General features: G+C 35.4%; 2 protein-coding genes across 3 annotated transcripts; both read left to right on the top strand.

Moving 5' to 3' along the window:
- Positions 1-552: 552 nt before the first annotated feature.
- Positions 553-6,921, top strand: LOC104094612 (MADS-box protein J2-like). Its single transcript, XM_009600576.4, has 8 exons — positions 553-871; positions 2,621-2,702; positions 3,863-3,924; positions 4,563-4,662; positions 5,410-5,451; positions 5,550-5,591; positions 5,823-5,962; positions 6,587-6,921. The coding sequence occupies exons 1-8, from the start codon at positions 687-689 to the stop codon at positions 6,669-6,671; spliced, it is 738 nt and encodes a 245-aa protein (XP_009598871.1). The 5' UTR covers positions 553-686; the 3' UTR covers positions 6,672-6,921.
- A 10,742-nt stretch (positions 6,922-17,663) lies between these two features.
- On the top strand, positions 17,664-23,341 carry LOC104094611 (hexosyltransferase GAUT11-like). Of its 2 annotated transcripts, none has more exons than XM_033655712.2 (2): positions 17,664-18,368; positions 21,431-23,341. In XM_033655712.2, the coding sequence occupies exons 1-2, from the start codon at positions 18,213-18,215 to the stop codon at positions 22,883-22,885; spliced, it is 1,611 nt and encodes a 536-aa protein (XP_033511603.1). In that variant the 5' UTR covers positions 17,664-18,212; the 3' UTR covers positions 22,886-23,341. The 2 variants fall into 2 exon arrangements, with proteins under 2 accessions (XP_033511603.1, XP_070047623.1); XM_070191522.1 differs by having other exon boundaries at positions 18,228-18,368; positions 21,436-23,341.

Raw genomic sequence — 23,341 nt, 5'->3', positions numbered from 1 at the left:
TTAAGAAAGAACAAAAGGCTTTTAAAACGTGTAACCTGAAAACTATCATAAATCTTTTATGGCTATAAAATCATATCGTTTGGTGTTAAATGAAAAGTTTAATTTAAATTATTTTCAATATAAAAATATATGATTTTATTAGACTAACTAAAAAGAAAAATATATCATATAAAGTAGGATTAAAATATTTAATTTAATATATAATCTGATGCGAATAAATTTTTACAACTAGCTGGTTATAGCAAAGTGACCAAAGATAGAGCAGAGACCAGGGCTTCCATATTATTGGGTTATATCACTTTTAGCCCGCGCTAGAAACTATTTATATTCGGTAGCCGAAAATAAGTCTAAAATTGTATATTTTTGTATATAACATATACTAGAATATATATATATATATATATATAAATTATTTTGAGAGCGGCTATACAGTGTCATTTTTCTATTAATTTCTATTTCTCTCTCTTTCATGTCACGGTTTCTTTCACTCATTTCCATTAAATTTGGTAACTCTTTAAAATCCACACATTCGACAAAAAGCCAAAAGGGGTTCAGTGGTTAACCTAGAGTGGAATAATACTTATATATCTGAGAGAAAGAAAGAAAGAAAGTAAAGACACTGTACTGAGTGGGTTTTTCTTTCCTTCTTCTGTATCTGTGAGAGAAAGAGAAAGAGAAAGAAAATAATGGGAAGGGGAAGAGTTGAACTTAAGAGGATAGAGAACAAAATAAACAGGCAAGTTACTTTTGCAAAGAGAAGAAATGGACTTCTCAAAAAAGCTTATGAACTTTCAGTTTTATGTGATGCTGAAGTTGCTCTTATCATCTTCTCTAGCCGTGGCAAACTCTATGAATTCTGCAGCACTTCTAGGTATATATATCTATATGTATGTATACATACTTGTGTAAATAAATGTTTTTTTGTGTATATTTTCTTTATACTATTTTTGTGCGTCTATAAATGTGTTTTTACTAAACCCTTATCTGTGAAAGTCTGTATCTTGGAGTTGCAAATTTATGGTATTTAACATCTTCATTTATTTTTACTGTTTTAAAATACTAACTCCAGAATAAGAATTACTACTACTTCTTTCTCTGAGAAAATCGATCTGATTTATTTTAAGTTGAAAAAAGAATCTGATTTATCTTTTATTTTTTCTACATTTTTTAGTAAATATTACTAGTTCCTGTTCTTGAATCCATCAATTCGAGATTTTGGACTGCAGATAATATGTGGATATTTCTTTCTTTTTTAAAAAAAAAAAGGAAAAAAAAGAAAATTTTGACGGTGGTGGTTTAAGGCCTTGTTAGATAACCAACTAAAAGGCTGTAAACCTAATAAGAATTTTCCATGGTACAATTTCACTACTGTTATGATTTGATTTGCAGATATATTTGTCGTTTTTTATAGTGCAAAACTGCATGTACTTCTGTTTGATTTCCTAGAAATTAAAGGGAGGAAAAGCTGCTTATGCAGGTGTCAAAGATAATTAGCTTTATTATTAATCTTTTTCCTGAAGATAATAGTAATCGATAACAGAATATTAACTTATAATTCCAAGGTATAATATCCAGCAGATAAATGTCTGTGCCCCCCCCCCCCCCCCCCCCGTATATTTGTAAGTATTATGAAATTAGAAATATATAGTTAATTTATTATCTGCAATAATTTAAGCAAATTAAAATAAATAACATGACCTAATCTTGATCAGGTAAATGTGTCTGAAACTTGTGATACTGGACACGATCAAAGATAATTTGTCTTTAGAAAAAAAAACATAGTTCCAAAATGTCATGATTTCCCAAGATCTGATATCCCTTTTTTCAGCAAGATTATATTTCAAACAAGCGATAATTGTTGTATTTCTATGGTACTAATACAATGAACTTTTTGGTTGAGGAGCATGCTTCATATTTTAACAAAGCAAAAAATACAATGAGTTTTGCTAAATCGGCAAGGTTTATATTATTATTCAAGTTTTTGAAAAAAATATTTTCATTATATTGGATAAAAAACAGTCAAAATGGTATGTCAAATGAGTTGTGTAGGAACTCCGTACAACATGAATGTGCAGTAAACCTAGAAATACTCTAGGCCTACTTCTTCATAAACATACCAATAGTTCAGAAATGATTAAGAAAAAAATATAGTCATCTTCATTTATGATATTGGAAGTAACATAATTGTTAGAATAAGAAATAAGGACTAATGGATGTTTTTCTTAGTTACTTATAATTACTCGTGTTCACAATTCTGCTTTATGGCCATTTAGAAGACTTCGTTTCTGGTAAATTAGATTTTTTGTTGTTCTCTTCGTGTGACCTATAGGTCACAGGTTCCCGTGAAATCAGTTACTAATGCTTGCATTAGAGTGGCTGTCTATATCATATTCTTTGGGTATGGCCTTCCCCGGATCCTATGTGAATGCGGAATACCTTGTACACTAGATTGCCTGCACTAGATCTTTTACTATATGTTTTTAAGTGTCTTTTGGATTTTCTTTTTCATTTACAATTAATAGAGTTTTCAATTTTTCCTTCTTATAATAGGTTCGAGGAAAATGACTATTGCTTTTCCTTTTTTTATATTTTTTTTTATGTTTTGGTATAATTGTTGAAGCATGATGCAAACACTTGAAAAGTATCAACAGTGCAGCTACGCCTCTTTGGACCCGATGCAATCAGCTACTAATCATACTCAGGTAGTATTTGCCTACTTTATCTCGTATATTTTAGCTCTCTCTCTATATATATATATATATATATATATATATGATGTGTATAATTTGATCATAGGCTATATATCAAGAATATTACTATTATTACTTGTTTGTTTATATGCATTATAAGTTTCTAGGTAAACATTTCCTATTTTACATGGGTTTTTTTAAAAACCATGGTATTCGGATCAGTATGTGCGAACCAACTAATTTCACGAGATACCTACTAGCTCCCGTCAGCACAAATATCAAATAACTATGTCCACTAAAATTTGGACAAATGAAAAAAATATCACCTAAAGCTTTCATCTCCTCTAAAATTTCAATTCTACATTCCTTTCTAGCATATCGAAATGATAGTGATTTAGACAATGCCATGAGAAAGCACAATTTTCCCTTCTATCAACACATTTCAGAAATCATTTGTCCATTCATTTCCTAGTAATAATAGTGTATTTGGATCCAATACAGACGCACCTCAACTATTTTATTAGGTGTAGCTACCTTCTAGTTAATCTAGGTATCGTTAATTATGCTCATTAAACCTAATGCTAATGATAACAAATCACTTGGTACGTTTTGCCTCCATTGAGATTTGAATTTCAGTCTCTCGTGATGATTAACTATTTTATTAAAACAGCTAAATCACATAATTAATTGAATAAATATACGTTCTGTCTAATTATTTAAACTTTTAAATGAAATTATGGTACAATTCAACAAACCAATTTAAATTCATAGTCATCACACTCATCAATATAATTGACGGCTAACACCTCGCTATAATGGGAATAATCAATTGCTTACAAAATTTTCATGTTTCAGAGCGCAATACTATCTGCATTTTATATTTATAATTGTGTTCCGAGCAAATTAGGATGGTGTCTCTCGGAATTTCTGTTGCTCGAATTTTTCAAAAACGACATTGCTATCATGTCGAATTCTTCAAAAATGCATTATTATTTTTGAAGGATACGACAAGGGTACAGTAATATTTTTGAAGGATCGAATCAACATAGCTAACGTTCAAAATAGCTTTTGCTTTAGATATACTATATGCATTTCTTCAATTTTTTTTTAAGATGCAGTTCTTCATTCATCTTTACATTGTGACAATTTTAAATGGCATTATATTTCGACAGAGCAACTACCATGAGTATCTGAGGCTAAAAGCTAGAGTTGAGCTCCTTCAACGATCTCAGAGGTAAGTTATTAGCTAAACATCCTTTGACGCCCATATAAAAAGGATTATAATTTCAAAAATAAGAATAACTTTTAATCCAAAGCTCAGATCAAAGTTACCGACTCGATCACTTGAGAAAAATTCCAGAAATGAACAAAAAGTAAATGCTTAAACAAGTGGAAAGAAAGTTAGCGAAACTCGATCATTTCGAATAATGATATTGTACAATAGGACACAAATAAAAAATTTCGTAATATATATGATGTTGACCTTAATAGAAGATTCTAATGTTTTGACAAAAGTTTTCAAAATTTTCTTTAATTTAGGTCACAAGTTTAGATCCCAAGGTGACACTTTAGTATTTTGTTTTTCCAATCACCTTATATAAATTTTTGACTCGGCCACTTTCTTCAACACAATAGATATATGTTCAATTATCACTACCATCCCTTTAACCACCTTTTTTTCTCCTTCTTTTTCAAATGTATTATTATAATTTGACATACATGTTACTATCGCTTCAGTGAATTAATTCTAGCTTTTACATAAGTTTTCTCCTGGATTAGTTCCTTATAGCTGTTTAGCCACAAAACTCTTAGCTTTTGTACTTTGTGAAAAATATTGTACTTTTGATATTCCTCTATATATCAATTTAATAGAAATCTTCTTGGGGAGGATTTGGGCACACTAAATTCGAAGGAACTTGATCATCTTGAGCACCAATTGGAGTCATCCTTGAAGCAAATCAGGTCAAGGAAGGTAACTAAATTTACATTTAACTTTCATTCCAATAGTATTATTTAATTTCAATTTGGGATATGATTTGAAGTTACTTCCAAGTGAAAATTTTAATTTCATACAATATAATTCTCATAAGTTTTGGTGATGACCATCAGGGGTAGCATTAAAGCTATGGGTTTAATTGAAACCTTAACTTTCGTTGCAGAGCATAAATTTATACGTAAAATCTATTACTGTTGCAACAAAATAGTATGCATATGAACTCGTAGCTTTAAAAATATAATATTTTTATTGCTAAGAACCTTAAAAGGTCAAATCCATATAATTTAAATTTTGGATCCACCTCTGATAACCATGATGATTTTGTTGTTTTTCTTAAATATTTACTACTTTGATTTATCGTAATGTTCCCTCGTGGTTGGGGCAATGAGTATTATTTCCCTATATGATCTTGAGCAACTTTTTTTTTATTATTGTGTAGTGGTACGAAATTGTTTAGTAGACCATTCAAATTGCTAAGTTTAGGCTAGATACCTCACATAAGACTTAAATGATGTAAGGATTTAACTTATACGAGCATAAAGATATTGTTTGCACTAACAATGTAATTTAATTTGTTATAGCTAGTATGTATGCTTTATTTTTTAGGTAACTTTTTCTACTAATTATCGATAACTACCTATAGTTATCTTTTAGGTGACGTGATTGTGAAAAAATTCATTTACACTAATGCATTTTCCAACAACCAATTTTATGTATTTGCAGACTCAAAACATGCTGGATCAGCTCGCAGACCTTCAGCAAAAGGTACACCTTAGCATTACAAAATCCATTCGTCTTATCAAAAGGAAATCCAAGATCTAATATATAAAAGTTTCTAATTAATATGGCTGTAACTTCGTTAGGAGCAAATGATGGCTGAAGCAAATAAACAACTCAAAAGGAAGGTATGAAAATCATCTAATAGAACAATTTTTTTGTTTTAAGTTTTATTGTTTGTCAACTTTATGTTTGACAAGAGGGGTTGTTCATATGGTCGATCACCCCCACCTACAACCCTAGAGTTATGGGTTCGAGTTATCAAATAAGTAATAGCTCCAACAAAGGGGATCAAAAGGGAGTGAAATAAATTTTTAAAAAAATATATTCTAGTCATCATTTTTTGTCATGTTTTTCAGTTGGAAGAAAGTGCAGCTCGAATTCCAATTCGATTGTCATGGGATAATGGAGGACAAACAATGCAACATAATCGTCAGCTCCCTCCACAAACTGAGGGATTCTTTCAACCTCTAGGATTGAATTCATCTCCTCAATTTGGGTAATTCTTTTAAACATTTTGCATAGTCGGATCCCCTTCACTAGGTCAGGAATAAGGTCTGCGTACACACTACTCACTTCAGACATCACTTGTGAGATTATACTAAGTTTGTTGTTGTTGCATTTTACGGAGTCGGATCCATGATTTAGTGCATTGAGTGCACCTAGTTGTTGTTGTTGTTGTCTTACTTTTTTCATTTTACACATACATATATATAGTCCAAGTCAGTTTGGGAGGTAAGATTTCCGCTAGGGGTTCAAAAAAGAAAAAGTTAAAAAATTAAAAAAGACTATGGCCAGTGAGAATTGAGCCAGCAACCTTACAAAGATTTGAACTTCCTTGACTACTAAGCTATGTTTTTGGACTGTGTTAAGAAGATTCAAAATATAATATATAGAGGCACAAGTATTTTGACTTATAAGTACAGTGTTATTTTCGGCAAAGGGAGTTAGGGCGAACCCTCTTCCGCCCCCTGGTTCCCAGTCCGGACAGTAAATGCACGTGCATCCACTGTTCATATGCTAGAGCGATCTCTTTCTAGTAATAATTAGCATTGTTCTGAATTTTCTACTTATTATAATACGCTTAATTTTTATTTTTTTGGGGAAATTTAATCCCATGCAGATATAGTCCCATGGGTGGAAACGAGGTTAATGCAGCAGCAACTGCTAACAATATGAATGGATTTATTCCGGGATGGATGTTGTAATAATATAATCAGTTATCCATTTTTCTACTTGTATGAACTAATACGACGATGATGTTAATTTCTGTATTCTCGTTTTGCTGTGGCAAATCTGTATTTAGCAACTTGTAATTATTGTTGAAGCAGAGAGGACAATAATGTAAGTCATAAGTTGTTACAAAAGTAACAACTTCTGATGATCCCATCTGTACTATGCAAAAACATCTGTATCCTTTGTAATTTAACGGAATTATGGTACTTTGGTATCTGGGAATTGATGATTTGCCTATGTAATGTAGGCTATATTTTTGTTATCGTTTATCTCGATTTTGGTTAAGTAGTAGTGCAATTTGGATGTGTGAGCTAGGCGCACTTTATAAGTTGGAACCTTACCACATATCATGACAAAAGTCAAGTATTTAAGTGGAGGACAGCAGAGGGATAACTCCGTTGGCCACCGAATTCTAAAATGTGGCCCGTCGATCATCACGGATTTCTCGAGGGGGGGTGGGGGTTCATGTGGGGAGAAAAGACGATATATGGGATTTTTTCAAGGCTTCACGTAAGTTTTTTGTGTGTAAACTCGCGAGTGTCACCTTGTCAAAAGTAGTATCTTAGACACACTTTTGAAACTTTGAATATGTAAAAGATTCCATGAGCGAGAGGTGTGTAACAGGAATTTCGCTGCAAGATTGATGAGTAAACTATGTATTGTGCCTATTAAAAACTATGCATTGCTAATGCCATTGTTTGCTACGTTAAGAATAATATTGGATAAAGTGTATAACTAATAGTAGTAGTTATAGGTTGAAAAATACTACTACTAAATAAGAGAATAATAATACCAAAGCTAATACATATATAATTTTCCCCCTATATCCTACCAAACGACCCTCTAAGTGTAGTTTTTTTTTTAAGGAAGAGAAGAAAAGACTAATTAAATCTGAAATTTTGGATAGTTGAATTAGATCTCCTATTAGTATTTGAACAACCGACAAAAGATCAGAACTTCCTAAGAATACATACTTATCGTTGTGAGATCTAGTTGGTTTGGATCTACTTCATGAAAAAAGAAAGATTCTTAATCTGCATTCGAGAGTAAACCCTGCGTTGACACAAACCAGGCAAACTGAAAATTAAAACTTGAAAACAAATATCTAATAAAAGCTTAACTTAGTCACGTAGCTAATTTCTAAGTCCCCGGCAACGGCGCCAAAAACTTGTTGCGACCAAACACACTCACGCAAGTATACGCGGTCGTCAAGTAATAAAGTGACTAAAAGTCGGATGTCGAACCCACGAGGACTTATGATTAACTATTAACTAAATTAGACTATCCTAATTATCTAAACAAGAATTAAACCTAAAAATATTTTATTCTAAACTAATTAAATAAAAAAATATAAATAATAAACTTTGAAACAGAGAAAGAGCAGATTTTTATGATATCAATGTAATGAAAACGATCTAGGGTTATGGGCTATCTAATAATCCTATTGTATTCTTCAATTGAATTGACCGACTAATTTATCTAGCTTATTGGTTGACAGGGTTAATATTGCTCATAAGAATCTGTCGAGTTCTTACTCGCCTATTCAAGCTAACCTAACGCCTATATGTCTATGGAGTTAGAATCAACAAGAACGCATTTATAATTCCTGTAAATCAACCAAGCAAGGCAATTAGGTATATGTCTATCCTAACCACGAATTCGTTCCCCGATGCCCGAGTTCAAGAACTTGCCCTACTCAATCCTATATGCAATATAGAATTCCCACTTTCGAGTTCAATTCTAGATTCGTAGATAATATTCAATTGGTGATCAAGCAATTAAATAATTAAGTGCAAGATTGAATAAATAAACTAATATGATAAATCAAGAAGTCAAAATCAATATCCGAATAACAATAGTCATGAAAGAACCACAACCCTAGAATGTGAAGTTTAGCTCCATATAGACATGGTAGCCAAACAACAAATCATACAAAGAAACATAAAAATTACTAAGTTTGGTGGGAGAAAGATGGAACTTGATGAATTCCGGCCTCCACAGCTTTATCGTGGCTTTTTTTTCCCTTCACAATATGTTAGATGACCTAAAAGAGGCGTTTTTGGCTTATATATTGCGTACAAAAGTCGTGGGCCAAAGTTCTCCTATTTCTAATCCAAATCAGCTTCAGGGATTGATGCTAGGGTGGATGCGTCGCATCCACCTCGTCCTCCACTTCTCAGCTTCGCATGCTAGGGTGGATGCTTCGCATCCACCTCGTCATCCACTTCTCAGCTTCGCATGCTAGGGTGGATGCTTCGCATCCACCTTGTCCTCCACTTCTCAGCTTTGCCCAGGTGCGGATGCTAAGGCGGATGCTATGGGCCGACTTCACTGCTAAGGGTGCACGAACTATGATTTTTTTCTAGATTGGATTCGACGCATCCAACCCCTCTTCCTCTAGCTAGAGCACCTTTTCTTCATATTTTTGCACTCCAAATACCCTAAATCATCACACACAACTCAATTAGTCATAAAACTAATAATTAAATCATGTTGGGCATTTTAAAGATCAAATAACATCAAGAAGCGGTTAAAACATGGGTAAAGTAACATCAACACATATCTAAATATGCCAAACATCACTACCCCACACTTAAACCTTTGTTCGTCCTCGAACAAACCATCCTATAGTAGACGAAATAAAATTAAGCTCTTATCATTCAAAGCATACTGTACCTATGACCATGGTTATTTGCAATAATTAGGCTCTAGAATATGCATCATATACACTTCCCTTTTCTTATGTCATTCTTTAAAAATATTTAAACAAATACAACATGCTCACAACAACCCTAACCTCAAAAACTGACTTAATATCACTATGCACTCATGGCTTGAACACCCAACATCATAGAGAATTCTAATAACGTTACCTATCCCACGTGAAACCATGTGCCCTCACAACAAGAACAAGAGAGCGAGTTTAATCCACACATTCGAATCTCATGATCAATTATATTTTAATGACTCACATATATCAAAAAAAATCGCTCACTCTCACAAAGAAGTCACATGCATGAAATTGGTACCATAGGCTTGCCCTTAATGTAAATCTCTACTAATGTAAGCTCACTCGATCTAAAATCAATTAGGACTTTTTCATGGTTGTAATGTGGGCTAAGGGAAGGGTAGGATATATTTTAGGAATAGTGACTCAACCTCCTAAGCACTTTAACACATCACCAAATAACTTAAGCGCAGATTCTTCAATACCATTTCAATTTCACAAACAATATCACCCCCAAAACAGTCCTTTTTTCTTTAAGCACTACTTTAGTTCATACCCACTAGCAAGAACAAGACAACAATTTATTCATTTCTATTTTTCCTTCTTTTTTTTTTCAAATTCCGCTAGTGGTGTAGTATTTTACAAAATAAGTGCACCTTTCTTCCTTTCATTGGTTCCACTCAAAAGTCACCCCACACTTAGTCCCTTCTTACTTCTTTTAGCGCTCATCTAACAATTAAAGTGCTTTAAGAGGTAAAACGATCAAAACAATGTCAATTAAGAATAAAAAGGGTATAGGCTTGTAATGTGGGTACCAAATAACAGGTCTACAGGCTCAAAAAGGGTTAACTAGGGATAGATTTTATTTGTGATAAGCAATAAGTTCAAAAAGATCAAAGAAAGCCTAAAATTATTTTTCAAACCGAGCATCACCTAAAATTTCGCTTCAACTCACATATCGGGCAAGTTCTAGACACAAGTACAATACATGGACTACACAAAAACCTCACCACACATGGCACATGACTCACTAAGGACGATAACATTCCGACTCTCAAATAATGCAAGTATTTACGGAGCAACAAGATATTAAGCATTAAGCACAAGGTGAACACAAGTCATGTAAATGAGACATATGCGCCACAAAATATGCTATCCAATTTAACAAGGCATCATCAAGGGCACCTAGGTTCATCATTCTTGCTCATTTTATTCCCTAAATTCCTAATCTACTCGGAAAGAAAAAAAACTATCCGGTTCAAACTACATCACATGAAAAAGAACCGAGGCACAAAGAAAAATCACAGGGGATTATTACTACCTAAAGAAAGCTAAAAGACATATTTTGGATTTTTGTTTAGATTTTAATCCCTCAAGAAAACTGTCTAGGAGATCAATCATCGGGAAAAGTCTAATTTTTCTACTTTTTTTTATTTTTCTTTTCCACAAAAGCTACTACACTTAAGAATAAGTACTACAACTAAGCTAAAATAGCACAGAAACTCATCTAAACGATCTCCTCACCCCACACTTAAAATTTTACAATGTCCTCAATGCACACTATAAATAATAAGAGGGTAAGCGAGACTCCCTGGTAGGCCAAAGGCCAAAGCAATAGCGGCTCACGAGGTACTCAGACTGCCCCCAGGCATCGTCCTTTGTATGGGCACCCCACACTTAGTCCTCACCATCTAGCTCGCTTTTGCACTCTTCTAATGGCTTTGCTTCCTATGCTCATAATCCTACAAAACAAAAATAAATACTACAAAATAATAAAAATAAAATAAAATAGAAAGTAAACAAAAATAAAAGAAAGCAGTAAAGCTGGGTTGCCTCCCAACAAGTGCCTGATTTAATGTCGTGGCACGACGTGAACCGCTTTTTGCCTCCACCTCGAACTCATGAATTGATCCCCTAACATGGCATCCAGTCTGCGGCTATGCTCCAGTGGTGGGGCTACAAAGATAACCAGGCCAAGTAATAAATTTTTTACTCTACACTTCTCGGCCTTTAGATGAGGAATGTATTTTTTGTTTTTTGGCATGACAAATTCAAGAATATAGGCACTCTCATCCTCACCCTTTGACCCCCTCATTGGCTCAGATGGCTCGATTACTATCTTACTATCTAAACACAATGTGGAAAAAATATTGGAATGAGGTCTAATGCGCCTTAACTCATGAATTGTACTACTATTTACATCCCCATATATACACACACTCAAGTCTCTCAAAGTAATGTTATCTATTCCCTCATATGACTCTAAAGCATTCTTCTCAACATTGGCATCCTCAAGAAAAATATGGTCTAATGATTGGTATTCTTGTTTTAGCTCCTCAATTTGGTCTAGAAGATTTTTTTCAGCTTCACACAACTCATCATTAAATTATTGGCCATTACACGCATCAACCTTTTCATTCAAATTTGTATCCAAGTTATGCACAGCCAAGCCAAAATTATCAATTTTATGTGCAAGATCATCTCTCTCCTTAGACCGATCATTCACCAACGTTGTCAAAAGACAACGTCGTTCCGCATATTCCCTTAATCGAGAATATTCGTCCCAATACCAACCCTTGCTCCCATATTCAAATTCAGCTTTCCAAGAGTTCAGGTCATGACAAGCCCAAAATGACGGGCCATATAAGTCTTCCGTCAACCAAGAGTCTTTATCAATAACCTTACCTCCATATATTTCATCCCCAGATGTCATGGTGAAAGAACTAGAAACACACTAAGAGAAAAATTAAATAGTTATAAAAATAAAATATTTACAAAAAGAGAAGAAAAAAAACTTGTAAAGATAAAAGTAAAAGCCTACTGTAGAAAAATAGTTAATTTCTAAGTCCCCGGCAACGGCGCCAAAAACTTGTTGGGACCAAACACACTCACGCAAGTATACGCGGTCGTCAAGTAATAAAGTGACTAAAAGTCGGATGTCGAACCCACGAGGACTTATGATTAACTATTAACTAAATTAGACTATCCTAATTATCTAAACAAGAATTAAACCTAAAAATATTTTATTCTAAACTAATTAAATAAAAAAATATAAATAATAAACTTTGAACAGAGAAAGAGCAGATTTTTATGATATCAATGTAATGAAAACGATCTAGGGTTATGGGCTATCTAATAATCCTATTGTATTCTTCAATTGAATTGACCGACTAATTTATCTAGCTTATTGGTTGACAGGGTTAATATTGCTCATAAGAATCTGTCGAGTTCTTACTCGCCTATTCAAGCTAACCTAACGCCTATATGTCTATGGAGTTAGAATCAACAAGAACGCATTTATAATTCCTGTAAATCAACCAAGCAAGGCAATTAGGTATATGTCTATCCTAACCACGAATCCGTTCCCCGATGCCCGAGTTCAAGAACTTGCCCTACTCAATCCTATATGCAATATAGAATTCCCACTTTCGAGTTCAATTCTAGATTCGTAGATAATATTCAATTGGTGATCAAGCAATTAAATAATTAAGTGCAAGATTGAATAAATAAACTATTATGATAAATCAAGAAGTCAAAATTAATATCCGAATAACAATAGTCATGAAAGAACCACAACCCTAGAATGTGAAGTTTAGCTCCATATAGACATGGTAGCCAAACAATAAATCATACAAAGAAACATAAAAATTACTAAGTTTGGTGGGAGAAAGATGGAACTTGATGAATTTCGGCCTCCACAGCTTTGTCGTGGTCTTTTTCCCCCTTCCCAATATGTTAGATGACCTAAAAGAGGCATTTTTGGCTTATATATTGCGTACAAAAGTCGTGGGCCAAAGTTCTCCTATTTCTAATCCAAATCAGCTTCAGGGATTGATGCTAGGGTGGATGCGTCGCATCCACCTCGTCATCCACTTCTCAGCTTCGCATGCTAGGGTGGATGCTTCGCATCCACCTTGTCCTCCACTTCTCAGCTTTGCCCAGGTGCGGATGCTAAGGCGGATGCTATGGGCCGACTTCACTGCTAAGGGTGCACGAACTATGATTTTTTTCTAGATTGGATTCGACGCATCCAACCCCTCTTCCTCTAGCTAGAGCACCTTTTCTTCATATTTTTGCACTCCAAATACCTTAAATCATCACACACAACTCAATTAGTCATAAAACTAATAATTAAACCATGTTGGGCATTTTAAAGATCAAATAACATCAAGAAGCGGTTAAAACATGGGTAAAGTAGCATCAACACATATCTAAATATGCCAAACATCATGGATCAAAGTAACTACCAAAACAGTTAGCAAAAGAAGCTAACTAGTATAAAATTGACAAGGGCAAAAGTATAAACTTATTCTTGGTAAGCATCACACTTTATCTTCTTTCTTTTCTTTTTTTCCTACAAAGGAGGTGTGTAATTCAGCTTGAATGTATCTCGACTATTGCACTACCTATTTGCGCATTTCTACTAGTAGGTAGTAGGTATTGCAAATAAGAAGAAATTAGGCAACTTACACATTTTGCCGATCGGCCACATCTGCTAGCTAAATGTACAAAAAATATGTATAAATATGTATATTATACATATATACAATAATATAAGTATATTTTACCGGCTATTATTTTTTGGAGCGGTTATACTGTGTAGTTTTTCCGAGAAAAATTATCTAGTATTGTCTTTGTTTTTGCTAGAATTTGAACTCAACTCTCCCAAAAGTTGTATACATTTTTCAAAAGTGGGCGTACCTAATTTTTCTTTGTGTGTCTCATGACTAAACTCTCTTTTTTTTGTTGGTAAACTGGATATACTTAATATATTAAAGGCGTTCGTCACAAAATTACATCATTAGTAAGGGAATGTGAGTTCCCTTGAGTAGTAGCATTAACAGAAAATGTATCAATATTACAAATATTTATCTTCCTTTTGAAAACAGTTCCTAAGATGTATGCCCACGCTGCTTCGTTAGCAAATATCGGAGGAACTGCCAAAAATTGTGTTCTTTCGAACCTTTCCTTCTTAGCTCCTTCCTTAGCGAGGAGATCCGCCACTTGGTTTTGTTCCCTGTAGTTATGCCCTATGGCTGGATTCCCCAGCTGCTCCATTATTGACCTGCAATCATAGATTATGAGATTGTGAGTCAAGTTACCATTTCTTATCATATTTATTATCTCTGTGGAGTCTGTATCTATTACTAGGGGGTAAGCATTTGATCAATAGCAATTCTTAAGTCCTGCCATAGAGCTTGAAGCTCAACTTTAATGCTACTTGTGTGGGGTATCCCTTTCATGTAGCCCATAACCATGTCACCTCTATTATTCCTAAAGACACCACATATTCCCCCTTGCCCTCACAAGCAGCTCCATCAATGTTAAGCTTGAAAGTCCCAGCCTCTGGTGGTTGCCACTTGAAGTGGAGGATTACTTTTTCATGATTTGGTTTTTGACTAGCAGCTACATGACAACACTCAACTGTCAGCAATTGTTTGATGGATAGAGGTGTGGGTATTTCTCTTCTCGAACACGTTGGTGTTTCTAGTTTTTCAGATGCTCCAAAAACATAAGGGGAGTAGCATCTTTTAATTAATACAAGCATCGAAGGGTACATGTTGGAGCCTATGCCAAGTATCCTCCTAGTTTTGCATAGTGAAGGCAATATGTGGAATGGATTAACTGTTAGTGCTAGTCATTACCAGGTTAAGCAAAATACCTTGGCATTAGGACACTCAAAGAAGATGTAGTTGGTGTCTTCCTCGTGTACTCAGAGGTAACTTCCAGTGGGAAGTCTATCCACAGTAGGAGCAATTTGGGTTAATATTCAGCCCAATGTGATGGAGGTAACTTCCAGTGGGAAGTCTATCCACAGTAGGAGCAATTTGGGTTAATATTCAGCCCAATGTGATCGAGGTAACTTCTAGTGAGAAGTATGCATCAGCCATGTGAAGAACTTGATCTTATTTGGAACCTTCAGTTTTCATATCCAGTCATAGAGGTCTTCTTGACCAGGATTGCTGGTGAAGTTAGAGGCAATAAATTATAGGCTGACCTAGAGGAGAACATTCCAGTGGGTGTGAGGTTCCAGATTATATTATCATTGGCCCTTGTATTAAGAGGGATGAAAGTTCTTTGGATAATGGTAGAGATATCATGGGGAATGGGGTAGCTGATTGAGTTGAGGTCCCAGATCCCATTACAGTGCACAGTATTAACTTTCATGTTCAAGTCAGTCAGTTGCCAAGGCCCTCTTAGGATAGAATTAAGGGGTTGCAAATTGGGTAACCAACTATCCGCCGGAAAGTTTATCATGTCCCATTTGTGGACAATCCACCTGGAGGCTTTAATGCACACTTTCCAACCCTCTTAAATGCATTGTCAGACTCTAGTCTTAGGTTTTCCCCTGTTACCAGTCCCACTACAGTGCATACCCATGAGCATTCTAGCCCAAATGGAATTGATGTTATTGTACATTCCTCATGCTAGGCTAGTATAGCAAGTTTTATTCTTCATATGGACTTGTTGCAAACCTAGGGCCCCCCATGTTCTTTGGTTCTGTGATAGTGTCACAATTTACCATGTGAAGTTTTCTTTTTTCAGCATTAGTGCCCCAACTATAATCCCTTTGCACTTTGTCAATCTGGTTAGTTATTTTAGAGGGCAACTTAATATATTTTATTACATGGCTGGGGATGCTACTCATACTAGATTTAGCTAGAGTAGTACGGCCAGCCATGTTGAGGAACTTTGTTTTTCAACATGTCAGCGTGGTGTTAAGGTTGTCCAAGATGAATTAGAAGGCACTACCTATGGGCCTTTTGTGAAAAATGAGAAAGCCAAGGTAATTGCTAAAGGCTGAGCCAGTCTTGATGCCCAGGGTTGAGCTGCACTGACTAGCCCAATCCTCTTTACAGTTGGCAGAGAAAATGACCTTAGACTTAAGGAAGTTGACCTTTTGACCAAAGGAATTATTGAATTTTCCTAGTGCACTTAAAATAGCATGGAAGTTCTTATTGTTTGCCCTAGCAAAAAGAGTGAGATCATCACCAAAAAACAGTGAGAGATCTTAGGTCCACTCCTGCTGATGCTGCTTGGAAACCAGGAGTTGTTCCTAATAGCCTCTTCTATATTCCTATAGAGCATTTCCATGCAAATGATGAAGAGGTTAGGGAGATAGGATCACCTGCCTAATACCCCTAGTTGGGTTGAAAAAATTAGTCTGGTCTCCATTTACTATGACATATATGGAACTGGTAGTGATGCAAGACATAATGAGGGTAACTAGTCTACTTGAAAAATTAAAGAATAGTAGGGAGTCTCTGATGAAAGACCATTCCACTGTATCAAATGCTTTCTCTAGATCTACTTTTAAGATAATGTTAGCATTTTTCCCCTTCATTTTCTGAAAGTGATTTATGTACTCCTGAACCATTATGGTATTATTAGCAGCTCTTCTGTTGGATAGGAAATTGGGTTGAGTTGGGCTAATGATATTGTTAGGGACAGGCTTGATTCTGTTGACAATGATCTTAATGACTAGCTTGTACATGGTGTTGCACAGTATCTCTTAAATTCTCAAAGAACATATAGCAAAGTACATTTCATAACTTTCGGAAAATAACACTTTATAGTTTCGACCATAATAATAACACAAATTTGATATCCCGTCCTGCGAACTAAACATGCGTGTACATATATACATATACATATATATACATATACATATACATATACATATACACACACACACACACACACACACATATATATATATATATATATATATATATATATATATATGTAAATCTACTTTGAAATATTTTTTTAAAATCGAGTATCTATTGGAAATATTACCACCGCAAGATAGGGGTAACGTCTTACACTATCCTCCCCAGATATTACCTGTGAAAATATACCAGATATGTTGTTATATAACTTTCATAACATGCAAAAATCTAAATTCATTTAACTATTCAATGTGATGTTTTCTTTATTAAAAACTTTCAATTGTCTTAGTTATTTTGTTCGCTAACATTAATATAATACATGATTAAATAAATATATTTGCACCATGTGGGCATTCATACACTGTCATGTGATGAAAAAAGTATTTTCCATTTACCTTTCATTATATTTCGATTGAAATGAGAAAACAATTGAGTTTTCTGATTGTTTATATTGCAAGTTTCTCTTTTTCTTTTTGTGATTGGAAAACAAAGTAAAGGGATTAAAGCCAATCTACCATCTATAACTTGCCAGAGGGTGAAATCACAGAGTCACATAACCAACCTCCCCCTCCCCCCCCCCCCCCCCAAAAAAAAAAAAAGCAACAAGCTGAGTTCACATTCTAGCTCGGCTTCTATCACTCTTTCCTTCACTATAAATTCAAATATACAGAGTTGTAACAGAAGGTGATTTTTCTGCATACGATAAGACCATATTAAGATTTAAAATTGCTCAAGTTTATCCTGCATTTGGTTGGGTTTCCTGATCCAATCTGACAAATGTGGTTTTGCTGAAAAATTGTTGATTTCAATTCTTTAGCTTGAATTGAGTGAAGGGTCATAATTGGATTCTTGATTTGGGGTTCAAAGATTTGAACTTTTTATCAATCCCTCAGCTGCTTTTGAATTCATGAATTGAGTGGCGGGTGATCTTGAATTCTTGATTTGGGGGGTTCAAAGATTTGAATTGGGTGACAGGTCATCTTGAATTCTTGATTTGGGGGGTTCAAAAATTTGAACTTTATTAATTGGTTAGCTGCTTTGGATCAATCTGATAGATTTGTTATTTTCAAATTACTGTTTTGGAGGTGAATTGTGGAAGAGAGTGGTAAAAGATGCGGCGGCGGGCGGCCGAATATCGGCGCCCGGTTCGAAGGAAGCTCTCTTGTTGGATCTGTTCACTTCTTGGGATATTCTTAATTGCAGGTTTTGTATTGTTTGTAGTTCATCATCACCATGACCGCGAGGATCACGTAGAACAGCCTATTTTGGTAAGCCTACAATCATACTCAGATCATAATTTGGTTCTTGAAATATCTTTATATTATAAAAGCTCAATGTACTTTCAGTTCAATAATGTATGTTCTCTTATACACAAAAGTTCAGCCCCGGTACACTAAGCTCCCGCTATGCGCAGGGTCCGGGAAGTGCCGAACCAGAAGGGTCTACCATACGCAGCCTTACCCTGCATTTCTGCAAGAGGTTGTTTCCACGGCTCGAACCCGTGACCTTCTGGTCACATGGCAACAACTTTACAAGTTACGCCAAGGCTCCCCTTCATGTTCTCTTATACACAGCATATTATTATTGTTGCATTGTTTAATTTGAAGTCATAGCCGACCTCTTGAATTGAGGTTTAGTTGATTGATTGTTCAATCTGAACTCATGGATAAGACAATCTTTATCTGCTTTAAGATATGAAGGACAATTGATTTACTAGCTAGTTCTAGAATGGTGCTAAGGCAGTTCTTTTTCAATGCATTGACATCAATCTGTTTATATTTTGATTCTTCCAATTGATACCTGTTAACTTTAGATTTGACACTGATGGCTTTTGATCCTAGTTGTTTATGACTTCACCGCTAGTCTGAAGTTGCTAGGAGCATTTTACCTTGGAGTTTTGTCTCTTGTTAGCTAAGCCAAAATTTGAAACAAGTAGCTGTGCAATGGGTTAGATTTATCTGTTTGTTTGATAGCTTTCTGCCAGATAGTTTCATTTAGTTTGTTCAGAGAGATATAGTCTATCTTGATTAAAAAATTTAGTTGCATATGCAGAGAATAGAAAAACATGACCTGGGAGGCGTTCAACCTGTGTTTGTTAAATTTGTACTTGGTCCCGTATGTTCATTGTATACCGAAATCAAAGTCTTTTGGATTGATTAGTTTTTTTTTTTTTTTTGAGTGTCTATGTGTGTGTATTTTTTAATTGATCTACGTTAAGAGATGTAAAAATATTCTTCATCAGGAAAAGAGATTTAAAATTGTATCACTCGTGTATCTATAATTGCTATCTGTTGGAGGGGGAGAGAGGAAGAGTGAGGTTATACATCTTATTTCTCTGTTTGTATTCTAGCAAATAGATGAAAGAAATGAAAAACGAGAGATTCCACACTCCTACACACTACAGGGTGAAGAAAAATGATGTGTCAGAGTTTTCAGAATTCCAATGGGTTGACGGATTATACGTTTTTTGTCAGACTGATACAATGTTATTGGACTCAAAAATCTGTTTCAGTAGTTGAGATCTCTAATACAAGTTTGTAGTGACAGACTGAAAAATCTCCCTAAAAACTTGAGAACCTTGTCACTTTTGAAGTCAATAAATGTTTGTAGTGTCGTGGGGAGAGACGAAGTTGAGGTTCTTATGTCTTCTTAATTTTTTGGGTGGAGATGTTGTTGTGCTTCATGTTTACTTCAAACAAAAATAAGGGCAGCTTCAGCAACATAAATTGTCATTGGGGGGGGGGGTTGAGGTGCTTCAAAACTAGGTTATGTAACTGGTCCCCCTTATTTTAACTTATCGATCCAAACAAATTATATCTAAGCCGATGGTCTACCGGAAACAGCCTCTCTGCCTTCTTAAAAGTAGGGGTAAGGTCAGCGTACACACTACCCTTCCCAGACCCCACTTGTGGAATTACACTGGGTTTGTTGTTGTTGATCCAAACAAATTACATGAACATACAGAAACGGAGTTACCCCTCATTAATCAGTAACCTCAAGGGAAAGATGGTTAAACAGAAATTGGCTTCAGTAAGGTGAAGTGTACCTCTCCTGGAGGCATGTTTCAACTTAGATCAGCCCTATCTTCCTAGAGGTGGTTTGGTTACACCTCACCTTGAGACGCACCTGAGCTTTACCTTTTAGAAGATTGGTGATAAGGTAGTTTTCGGTGGATGCATTATAATTTTATTCTGAAGTGTTCGTATTATGTATATTTTATCTTCTATTCTCTATTCATATTCTAATTTTACACAAAGGGATAAAATGATCTTCTATTTAATAATTTTTCCTTTAACATGCTCTCAATAAGAGTTCGCTATTTCTTTAATAGTACCATGTAAAACTAGCGAGCCTCCGCTAAGGTAGAGTGCGCCCTGGGGTGGCCTATACAGTAATGCAAGGGAAGACCAAGAACTGCATATAGTATACGCCCGCTCTCCTCCTACTCCATCAGCCAGTATAAGCATTTTTAGTGCCCTAATCCCGAACTACTAGTACTTTTCATCGTTACCAAGTATATCGTCATATCTACTACAACCAAGTTTTGCTTCCTATTTGCTCTCCTCGGTCTTGCCACCGGAAAATTAGCTATTCGCCTCCACCTCTCTTGTCACCATTTCTGCCACCTATCAGTCCTTGGTTCCAAAGTATCCAGTTAGCAACCAGCCCAAGCCTTGCCAAAATTTCTTAGTGTCGTTGATTCCCCTTCTTTTCACTGCGTTCAATTTCAATGTGTACCTTGGCAAGCAGTCCGTACATTTGTGGCTATCTTGCATAGGCAATCTGCTCACCCGTTATTCGCTATCTAACAGGACCAGCACAAAAAATATCAATGGCAGATGTCTCATAAGTTTTCTAAGTTAATTCCAAGCATCACTTAATACTGACAGGATTCTAGGTGCTGTAAGTTAGAATCCTTTTCAAGCATAGGATTATCCATCTGATTTATTATCTGCTATAGAAACGGCAGATTTACGTAGAAATAATCATATAAAAGTAACTCAAACTTATCACGGTCGATTAAAAGTTTCACCCTCTTTCTGAGAATATGATTGTAAATGCTAGATAAATAGTGTAGATGGTCTTTGGTTGAATTGCAACTTTCTTTTAGCAAACAGCAATGTGCCTTAAGGTTTATTAAGATGTGTCTACTAACTAACAACTTATCAGGAAAAAGAAAAGATGTGCTTATGCACTGACAGTCGTTATCCTATTAACCTATAATTGAATCATGTTATACCTAAACATTGAGGACTCCCTGTAAATAGTTTGTTTTACCATTTAAGAACTTGAATAACCAAGTCGCTTACTATTCTCTGTCTCTGTAAAGGAAAGAGAGTCCAGGAACGAAGAGGTTGTGCATGAGCATCTAAATCTTACACAAGAAATTTCAAGTGCTAATTCATATGCCAGACAGTTAGCAGAGCAGATGACATTAGCCAAAGCTTATATTGTTATTGCAAAAGAGCACAACAACCTTCATCTTGCTTGGGAGCTAAGTTCAAAGATAAGAAGTTGTCAACTTTTACTATCAAAGGCTGCAATGAAGGAAGAGCCTATTTCTCTGGATGAAGCAGAACCAATAATAAAAACTCTATCTTCTCTTATCTCTAAGGCACAAGATGCGCACTATGATATTGCAACCACTATGATGACAATGAAATCACACATTCAAGCTCTAGAGGAGCGTGCTAATGTCGCGTCTGTCCAAAGTATGATGTTTGGACAGTTAACAGCTGAGTCCCTGCCCAAGAACGTACACTGCCTAGAAATCAAACTCATGTCCGATTGGCTTACAAGAAAGTCGCTGCAGGATTTTGCTGATGAGAGGAGAAACTCCCCTAGATTAGTGGACAATAATTTGTATCACTTCTGCATATTTTCAGATAATCTGTTGGCAGTTTCAGCAGTTGTTAACTCAACGATGTCCAATGCTGATCACCCTAAGCAGCTTGTGTTCCATATTGTAACAGATGCGATACACTACGGAATGATGCAGGCTTGGTTCATAAATAATGACTTCAAAGGTTCTACAGTAGAAGTACAGAATATTGAAGACTTGACTTGGTTGAATTCATCTTATTCTCCAGCTTTAAAGCAGCTTAGAGAAGCAGACTCCAGGAAGTATTACTTTGATGGGTCTGAGGACGCAAGTATTGAGCCAAAGTTCCGGAATCCAAAGTATATATCTGTGTTGAATCACCTTCGGTTTTACATACCTGAGATCTATCCCCAGTTAGAGAAGATAGTCTTTCTTGACGATGATGTGGTAGTTCAGAAAGATCTGACACCTCTCTTTTCGTTGGATTTGCACGGGAACGTGAATGGAGCAGTGGAAACTTGTCTTGAAGCTTTTCATCGGTATTACAAGTATCTCAATTTCTCAAATCCACTCATCAGCTCAAGGTTTGATCCTCAAGCATGTGGGTGGGCATTTGGTATGAATGTTTTTGATTTGATGGCGTGGAGGAAAGCAAATGTTACAGCGCGATATCATTACTGGCTAGAACAAAATGCCGATAGGACGCTTTGGAAGCTGGGTACCCTTCCACCAGGATTATTAGCTTTTTATGGATTGACGGAGCCGCTTGATAGGAGATGGCATGTCTTAGGATTAGGTTATGACCTTAACGTTGACAGTCGCCTCATAGAGAGTGCAGCAGTAGTTCATTTCAATGGGAACATGAAGCCATGGCTTAAGTTGGGCATTAGCAAGTATAGACCTTTGTGGGAACGGTATGTAAATCAGACACACCCATACCTTCGGGATTGCGCCACACATTGAATTGCTATATTTTTCAACAATGGTAAACATACTCTGTCACTATTCTTTAAGTCTTACAATTGTATTTTTACATCATTGTAGAGTGAAAGTACAAAATTTTGGCCTTAAAAGAGTCTTCTTTCAGTTTTATTAGCATGAAAGAGGAAATTGACTACTACCATGTAATAGAAGCTTAGCATGCATCAAGCTACGGGTTTAGAGAAATCATCTTTTGGTTGAGTCATTTTCTCTGTCTCTACAAATGATGGAACAAATGTTCCTAGCAATTTTCGTCGTGATCTTTCAGCTCCTCTGGTCAACTAGCACTAGCATGTCTAGTTACCCGTTATTATTTCTTTTCTTCAATACATGAATCCGATAGCATTAGTTACTGTAATATAAATTCTGCAACATGTTTTAAGGGATATTTATAGCTAAATATGATGCATTCAGATGACTATATTGGTTTTTTCATGA

Source organism: Nicotiana tomentosiformis, chromosome 12, assembly GCF_000390325.3.
Source record: "Nicotiana tomentosiformis chromosome 12, ASM39032v3, whole genome shotgun sequence".
NCBI classification, from domain to species: domain Eukaryota; kingdom Viridiplantae; phylum Streptophyta; class Magnoliopsida; order Solanales; family Solanaceae; genus Nicotiana; species Nicotiana tomentosiformis.
This window is presented reverse-complemented; position numbering and strand designations above follow the sequence as displayed.

Coding starts and splice junctions, on each gene's coding strand:
- LOC104094612 (XM_009600576.4), top strand. CDS start 687: ATGGGAAGGGGAAGAGTTGAACTTAAGAGGATAGAGAACAAAATAAAC. Junction 4,663..5,409: donor AGCAAATCAGGTCAAGGAAG/GTAACTAAATTT, acceptor ATGTATTTGCAG/ACTCAAAACATGCTGGATCA. Junction 5,592..5,822: donor ATAAACAACTCAAAAGGAAG/GTATGAAAATCA, acceptor CATGTTTTTCAG/TTGGAAGAAAGTGCAGCTCG.
- LOC104094611 (XM_033655712.2), top strand. CDS start 18,213: ATGCGGCGGCGGGCGGCCGAATATCGGCGCCCGGTTCGAAGGAAGCTC. Junction 18,369..21,430: donor ACGTAGAACAGCCTATTTTG/GTAAGCCTACAA, acceptor GTCTCTGTAAAG/GAAAGAGAGTCCAGGAACGA.